Consider the following 9251-nt stretch of genomic DNA (forward strand, 5'->3'; position numbering starts at 1 on the left):
CGTCCAACACACACAGACAATCGAGTCAAGTATCCAGCAGCAGCATATGTACGTCAAGAGCGGTCTCACCTTTATTGTGTCGAGCTACACTTTAGTTGTGTCTAATTGCAAAGTAGTTTTTGAGGTAAATGCAAAACTCAAAGCTAATAAATTGCATTTTTTCCCATTTCTCTTCAATTACAAGACATGCAACTAAATTGTGCTTGGAAATAATTAATATGCATTGCTTTTGGTTTTAATAAGTACATAAGACCCAGATGACACAAAGTTGTTGATATTTCGCTCAGAATTCCCGAGTATCGAATCCAGGTGACGGTCCATGAAAAAAATTGGTTGAAATTGTTTTTAGGTGGAACCCATTATTAGTATGTCTTTGCAGCTATGTACGTCGCATATGCTGTCAAATCAGATTTATTAATTTAATTGACTGCCGTCTGTTTTCATCTTCTTGATGAGAAAAGGAGAAAAAATGTAATAAACAAAATGACATCTACTTAATTTATAAAAATCCATCGGAATATATGTCACGCACATGAGGGATAAAATTGAAGTCTTTATTGCCAAAACCAGCCCAGCCCATCATCTCAATTGGCTGGAAAGGAATTTCCTTCAAGGGTTTAATTTGATCAAATTCATTTCAGCTGTCTAATTCAATTTAACTTGCCCATTGAGTGATGTCGTGACAAAATTAACGTATAAGGTTTTTATCCATATAAAACGACAGAAGGACGGTGGATGAGATGGGCGAATAAATAAAGTCAGTTAATAACTGCTTTGATGCCCCGTTTTTTATTCTTGTGTGTACTCTTATGTATTTATGCAATTACTTATTATTCCAGTTTTCCAATATTCAGACGAAATTTATTATTTTCTTCAAGGTGGATAAACCCAACTTGTTTTTGCAGACTGTTGTGCACTTGGAAAATAAATGTTCTCATGCAGTACATTCGAATATTATGTACTGAGGAATATGACAAACAAATGCAAGTACATGTGTACATATAAGGTACTTTTATAAGATATCAATAATTTGCAGAATAAATAATTGAAGAATCATACTTTGAGTGCATAACAGACTGTACATTAAGGGCCCGGGGGAAGTTGCTTAGAAATCATGTCAACTTTGATCATAAAATTCAGCAATGCGCAAGAGGGCACATTTTTCAAATTATGTTTAATTTGTTAGTTATATCTTTAGGTTTTACTAACTTTTTTTTTGACAATGTGCCCTCTTGCGCAGTGGAGATATCTGGTCATAAAGTAAGCACAAATTGGCTTAGAATTGCAAAATTGATGGCATGAATTGCATTTTGAGTATCCATGGAACAAAAGAAAACAACTTTTTTCAAAAACTTGAGGGAAAAGTGATCAAACAAAAGCTTTTGGACGTACCATAGAAACCGTGTCAATTAATCGTGGTCGTAACTTTATGGAGTGATAAATAATCTTAGATTCCTAGCAATTATTGTTGCTAACATAAAATCAATTTTCGAAAGTAAATCTTCCCCCGGGCCCTTAATTGAATTTGCATATGTTATCGTCTCACATAATGTAAATGTAATTGTAATTAATTTTGTATTAAGAGAAGCTTGACTTTATATGTATTCACTGCATATAAATAAATATGTACATATATACATTTGCAAACCTGCTGACCGCATCACTAGTCTGGAAATACCTTCAGTTTAAACCAAATGGCGAATAGTGTGACTGGTTTATGCATAATTCTGGAATTCGTGTTATGTGTCCAATGATATGCACTGGTCGGTTGAGGTGGTTATGCTCATGGCGCAAACTGAGTTGACAGGCAGATCATTTCCTACTTTTTTTGACACAATTTTTCAGTTGTTCGGAATTTCCGAAATTTGGGATACGTGTAAATACATGTTATATATGTGCTCCAATATTACCAAAATAATAATAGACGGACGAGTGAGACTAAAAACTGACCCACATGCTGGAAGGAGGGAAATAAAAGATGAGTTTAGAAACAAGTCATAACACGTCTAAACAACCAGCACACATTACTTGCACCGGTGCAAACTTGACAAATCGTGTAACAAAAATGCGAGTAATTCATACTCCCCCGCATAATCTCCAAATCAATCAGTCGTCAGATAGGAGTGCGTGTGAGAGCTGCAAATTATTTGTTACTGTTCAGCTTAATTTTTAAACAACAAAATCTTCAAACCAAAGGCCTTTCTGAAGGCCACACCCCCCCCCCCATTCCACCATGTCTAAAAGGGTCCCCCCTGTTAAGTCGATGGACAAAGTGGGGTTTGGTCCTTTGGATATGTTTGTTCAAAAAAGACCACGGTCATCAACTCCTGGGTAAGTTAATTATGTTTAAACGGTCAAACTATTAGTATTTTAATTCCAGTTCTAACAGTTTATTATTTTCAGTGTTGGTCAATCAGAAAAACACGAAAAGGGGAAGGAGAATGCTGCGCCTCGTGTTGTTTTGACCGGTCAAACTTCTATCCAAGTGTACGCAAATATTTAGTTATTTACTATTTCTTTATATATTCTTGACCCTTAGCGGATAACGTGATTGTTGCTCTCTTGTTGAATCTTAATAATAGTTTTGTGGATTCTAGTGACAGGGAAGAAGATCAGTCCTTACGCCCGCCCAGTCCAAAACCATGTACTTCGTCCTCGATTATGACAGCTGTTCAGAGCGCAGTAAATATTATATTATTTACTTTACTGTTTGCAAATCTACTTATCTATATTGCGTGTTAACAATTTAACTAATAATATTTTTTATCCTAGGTCGAAGAGACTGGATTGGACGATTCGGGTGTTGTAGACTTGTAAGAAACGTTTATTAAATTATTGTCATTTTTGTCTGCACCGGTGCAACGATTGATGACATTTGACTAACTTCAATTAGTTCAATAAAATAATGTAATTTGTTGATTTACAGAACGTTTAGTGATGATGAAGAGACTGATCACGATGTAGGGACATTGGAGAATACGGACGAGGTCAGCCCCCAACCCGGCCCTTCACGCGGAATCCCAGTTCCTCATTATCGATACGGAAATGTGAGCACGTTTAATTGTTTGATATTGTTGTTTGGCTTTAAGACTCGATTTGAACCGGTTCAATGTTTTTACAGTTGGCGGGCAATGTATACCAACAGTTCCACCGCGAAGTTTTACTGGATTGGCTCGACGAGGTGATGAAGATGAAGGTTCCGGTGCGCAATGACACCAAAAGATTGGAATTGGAACATGCCGCAGATTGGGGGCAGCAACGTCGAAAAGAGAAACTAGTTGTCCAATTCGACACAAAAATTCCAGGTATGTGATATTGTTACATAATTATTATGCATCTATAAAGTTAATTTGGATTTGTTTATGTATAGGCTCATCCATAAAGGGATATTATGTCATGAAATCTGATGGATGGAGAAACAGTCTATTTTCATATTATAAGCGGGGTTTTAAAAATGGGATATCTCAGTCTCAACGAGAAAGGAATATGGCGTATAAAGATCCAGACCATCCGCTCTATGACACCATCAACTCGAGCAAATCGAGTTCGGATGACAAACGCCCCCCCCTTGGACATCGTTTATATTGCCACATTGTTCACAAAGCAACATCTGAAAATGCGTTTAATTGACATAATGAAGAACGAAGTAGGACCGGTCCTAGAAGGTGAAACTTCCCGGCTGCTCTATTACATTGGGATTTTCGCTGGTCGTTGTGGTTTTTTTTCAATGCGCGACGACCATTTCACTTTGGCGGTAACCCCCAGCCATATTTACATCCGAACTGTAGGGAGCCCAAATCCGATGGCTTGTATGCAGAACAAAGTCATTCTGTGTGACTCCACGGCGACAAAACAAAGTGTTGAAGGATTTTTGATGGTGAGTAGTGTATTGTCATACATATTTATGCTTATTTTGACCGGTCAAAAGAAAACAAATGTTCTTTTTCAATCCTAGGCCTACGCGAGAAAGACGAATGAATTACTTGGCTATGAACGGTACATTGACACAGCCACGGTGTCCCCCGCCTTTGAGTACATACAAAAGGCCATCAAATATGCGGAAGACGGGATTCCCCTCTTCCGGATTGTAGAAAAAGGGGACCGGTCCCATCCTCCCCCTTGGGCCACCATGGAAGAAGCAACCACTCTTCCTTACACCATCACTGAGGAGGAGCTCATTCTCCGCTTTGACCCAGATAGACCAGAGGTCAAGAGACACTACAAAAGCTTCCAGAATATGGCTCACCTTATCAGTGAACTTGGGGACCCCCCAGAGAGCTACTTTTACACCAACGACAAGTCTGGAAATGAATTCAAACTCGAATTTGACAAGATCAAAGCAGCTCGTGAAGACAAAGAAGACTAGATTAGTGTTTTTATTGATGTATTAATACATATAATTAATGTTTTTGTTCTCTCTATCTAAACTTATAATTTCGTTCAGAGTTGTATTTAAATACATAATCTTTGTGTAAATCTTTGTCTTTTATCACCACATTTCCTTACAATTCCGCAATGTAGTTAGTGCAAAATAGTTAGTTAGTGCATTTGAGTAGTATTATCCTCATTGTGGTCACTTTTAATCATGCATCGCAAACGTGATCAAGTAAGAATTTTATATTTAGTATTTGACATTCTGAGTAAAACCATGTGTATGCTATGCAATTTTAAACACCCTCTGTAATCAATCGAGGAAAGACTTTGCAATATTTCTCTCGAATTTTTAACTCAAAGAGAAAAAAGGTAAAAAGGGCCCAAAGATACATTATCCATACACAGAGCCAGAGCACAACAATAATTTCATTTTGCTGTGAGCAAAATCAATATAATTTTGTAGACGGGGGAGAATGTAATTTATTGCTCCCTTTGAAGTTATCCAAACCAAACGCTTATTTCTCCCGGTGGATGAGAATCAGATGAATGCTCGCTGCATGCCTTAACTTGAGAGATGGACCTTCAGATTATATTACAAAGGGTTACGAATGTACGTTGGATAAGTGCACGTATCTCAGTTTTAGTTTAGACAGGAGAGAGATTTTTATGCATACCTTTCTTTCACTGAACAGAAAAGCTTTCCAACAATTTGTCTTTTCTATCAAATTCTGTTTTCTCCACCGCTAAGCTCCTCTAAAGTGTACATATTGCCGTCAGTGGGCACAATTTACTATAAACCACACATGTACGTCGTTTTCCCCCTGACCTTAATGCTAGTTCGTATGCATGTAGAAGATCATAATCACTATATACGGTAATAAAAATTGGAAATTATTGCATATTTTTATTAAGGGTACAACGCGCTATGTACATATTTATATGACCAAGTTACACTACATGGCGGCGTATATTTATTCATAAACCGGTGACCCACCGAAAGCACACAGTTATCTCGAAAATGAAACGACGACCCTGCAATTTCAGTGGCAAGATACATAGCCCTGATATGTAACTTTCTCACATATAATGTCAATCCGCCAAGATTTATACAAACGGTCCATTTGCAAACCGATTTTTCCAAGTCGAGTCTTTCACCCTCCACCCGTTAACCACCAGAGCGAACGAGCGTTTTAAGAGGGAACCAATCAGTTCTCACCCGAATTTCCCTTGCCAATACTTACGTTACAACTCATCTATCTTGTAGGATTCGTTTTATACGTGCTTTTGTTTAGAATTAGGATCACTTGGATTGAACCTGGAGGGGAAGAGAGAGTATGTAATTCAATGTACATCCGCATCCGCAACCATTACTCCACACACACACACACATATTTACACGCAAAACACAACAACCCTTCTTATTTTAATGCATGCGGCAATCCAACTATCAAACGAAAGCAACCCATCACAACCACAATACGGCATTCCATAAAGTCATCATGTTTGCCCATTCTCCGGATGATCCTTCTTCTCTCTTCTGCCAGTCCGGCAGCAGCGATTCCTTGCACTTGCTCACTCTTCGAATCAGTCATTTCTCCCACACGGACAGACATTAAAATGAAATGAAATGAAATCCAAGTCATTTTTTCAATGCTGTACAAACCACAATTTGAATTTAAATTAAAACGAAAGCTGGCGGCGTGTGCTCTGCCATGACGCTCTTTCTTTCTTTCTGCTAGTTCAAAGTAAAAGTTCCTTCAAATTGTCACACACAATGGAACTTACCATAGCCTCCGCTTTCTTACACTGTTCTTGTTGAGAATTACGGGAAGAGGAAATCTAATAAAAAATGGGGGGACATGTCTCCTGGGAAAATAAACGGTATAAGCAAGAAACTGATGTAATGAGTAATTTCTCACATGGTCGGAAAAAGTGAAAACGAAATAAGATTGCATTTCAGGTTTTTTACAGGAAGGGAAAGTCTCGAACGGGAAGAAATTGGGCAGAGAAGCTGTCAACAGTAGATGCACGGACAGAATTTCTTACTGTAATAATATAAAATCTAGATGACCAAATGAAAAAAGAGGAAGAGTGGGCTCTGGAGAAATGAAGTGGAGGGGTCCGTTCATCCAGATATGATATTGCATGGGCATGTCCAGAATCTGGTCCCGTCCAGAATCTTTAATATGTTTAAAAGAGACGGGAAAAAGTAGAAAAAGCTTATTTTTTGCTGTACAAGGTGGACATGGGAAACACGAGAGAGAGAGTAAAAATAAAATTGTGAAGCGAAGGAGATTGATTTTATCATGGCCATGCAGAATATCAAATTAAATAATTCCAATTCTAAAATGGATGCTTCTACAGATTACAGATTTCGATGCCTTGTTCACCCTCAATCGTATTGCATCCACTTTATTTAGCACATCCAATCTGTTCATTGTGAAATTGAAACATTTTATTGTAATTATTTAGTAATAAGACAAACGAGTAGACCGTTTGCATTAGATAATCAAATGCGTTCATATGGATGCACATATAGGTTCATGATTTGCCGTTGGATGAGACGAGACGTGATCATGTAAATTGTCTGGAAACAGTCGACCACAAGATGAAGATTTGAAATCCCGTCATCATCAGAAGCACCAGTGATCACCACGATGATTATGCTGATAACTTTGTGTCTGCTCTTCTTGTGCTCCGTTGATTACGCCTTAATTTGACGTGGAGGTAAAAAGATTCAAGACGGATGTTCATTCTCTCCTTTTCAGCCGAGATCTAAAGAATTGAAACAAAGGAAGCGTTTAAGTCCTCCTGTGAGCGAGCGGTGGGATTGAAGTTATTGAAACCTTTTCAAATCATTTTCTTCTCAAGCAAGCAGCCATAGAATGGAAGAAGAAGAAGAAGAAGAAGAGCGTCTCCTTGGATCTGGATGGAGTGCTGGCGGAGAACGTGATTTACCTCAGCTCCTTTCATGACTAATTACACTCGGTTCAAATCAAAAGGAGAATTAAGTTGGAGGGCCAGTCATACGGCACGTCGACTTTGCTACATGACACTCGATCGACTCTCGTCTTATCCTCTCTTTTGCTTATGCTTTGCTTATGTACGTACGTAGGGTTACCTGATTTGTGCATTTGGAAAGCGTTTTTATTTTATTTTATTTTATTTTATTTTCTTAGTTTTCATAATCCTAACTCATGTATAAGACGTCGTCTCTTCCTACATTTTGATAAATCTCAATGCTTTTACTTGTGAAAACTTTCATAACACATTTATTTTCATATTTCCAATTTAATGAAAATTCAGGTTTTACCTTATTACCGAATTGTCGTAGCCAAAACCAAATTAATTTTCACATTAGTGTTGCCCATTGTTCTCAATGAATAATGGGCAATGTCACCTTGAGTTGAATTCAAGATTACGGAAAGTATAAAAGAACAAATTAATTGTCCATTTTCACACGAATAAAATGAAATATTCGGTTTTATCTCTTGGTGGTGAGTAATAATGAAAGCTATTTAATAACGAACGACGCAAAATGAGGGCATACTTTGTACCTTTTACTTATATAAGAAATCTTTGTGTACTATGAAATGAAAACTGCCATTTATTTGGTGTGCCAATAAATTCTTTTAAAGCTCAGTCAACCCGATGACTTATCGTTAGTTTAGTTTGTATGCTTGGCCATTGAGTTTGTCAATTATTTCCTCCAATAAATTTCCAGGTTCTAATTCCTCTTTCAAAGTGTAAGTGTCAACCAGATATTAATTGGAGGTGCATGTCGTGAGGAAAATAAATTTTTCATTAACGTCGGCGTCTTTTCATTACACAAATTTCTCGAGAAGATACATGCATGATTAATTTGGAGCGAACAAGCAGGCCGTTCCTTGCTAGAGAATCATAATAATGGGCCAACTATTCCTTTGTCCGTTTATACCAACCGACCCAACTGTTGTGCTTTTGCCATCACAGTTAAAAGTTGAGGAAATAAGGCAATGATAATAAATATGCGCAGATAGACTGTTGTTTCATACGTACATCCTTTAAAAAGGACAACGGACAATAATATTTCGTGTCATGTGCTGCTGCTAAGATCGCATGTTTTATTAGCACCCTAAAAATGCATACTTGTTCTATGAACACACCTCTGAACATGAATGAAATTACAGAATCCAAGCCTATAACAATAACAGGACAAAAGGGACACAAACTTATGAGACAAGACACGAGACATTCTAAATCGGGTCGTTTAATTGTCTGGGACAATTTGTTTTTGTTCACTTTGATGACAAATTATTTGGAAGCCCGTCTCATAAATTAATGATGAGGGTTGCATGTGTGCAAGAACTTGATGTCTGCAAGTAATCAATTTTTACACAAAGTTTGGATTTGACTACCTTGTCGTCGTAGGTGACACTTGCAAACTCTGGCCAACACAATGTCCCATCACCCCACGATGGGTCGTACCTCTGTGCATGAGCATAATACGAAAACACTGAGACCCTGAGTTGAGATCGATGGCAGACGGGATGTTACATGATTACAGCAGTTTTATTCACCTGTGCTACTCCAAGTTGTTGTATGAAAAGAAAACAGTGAGTCATGACTGTGTCCAAGTCTTGCATTATGTTCGGCTATGAATATTGAATCCACAACGAATGAGCGATGACAGTTCAGATGACATCAACCCAAAATTAATCCAAATTATCAAGTGTCGTGCCAATCGGTAATTTGTCATTATTTTATTCGAAATTAAAAAAATACGCTTGACAGTTGCAATGATTCCGTAGGTATTATGCAAATTGTATGCTCTTATTATGCAAATAGGGTTAATTTATAGCGTCATCATGATTAGCGAAATAATTTAAAGACAAAAA

The 9251-nt window shown here is 37.6% G+C and overlaps 1 protein-coding gene across 2 annotated transcripts; it reads left to right on the forward strand.

Annotated features, from left to right (window-relative positions):
• The first annotated feature begins 1722 nt into the window (after positions 1-1722).
• Positions 1723-4480, forward strand: LOC110842459. Of its 2 annotated transcripts, none has more exons than XM_035846048.1 (8): positions 1723-2331; positions 2404-2487; positions 2583-2682; positions 2773-2813; positions 2927-3047; positions 3122-3305; positions 3371-3877; positions 3956-4480. In XM_035846048.1, exons 1-7 carry the CDS (start codon positions 2234-2236, stop codon positions 3628-3630), a joined length of 888 nt encoding a protein of 295 aa, XP_035701941.1. In that variant the 5' UTR covers positions 1723-2233; the 3' UTR covers positions 3631-3877; positions 3956-4480. The 2 variants fall into 2 exon arrangements, with proteins under 2 accessions (XP_035701941.1, XP_021943901.1); XM_022088209.2 differs by having other exon boundaries at positions 1746-2331; positions 2598-2682.
• The last annotated feature ends 4771 nt before the right edge of the window (positions 4481-9251 follow it).

Source organism: Folsomia candida, unplaced genomic scaffold, assembly GCF_002217175.1.
Source record: "Folsomia candida strain VU population unplaced genomic scaffold, ASM221717v1 Fcan01_Sc001, whole genome shotgun sequence".
Classification (NCBI taxonomy): Eukaryota; Metazoa; Arthropoda; class Collembola; order Entomobryomorpha; family Isotomidae; genus Folsomia; species Folsomia candida.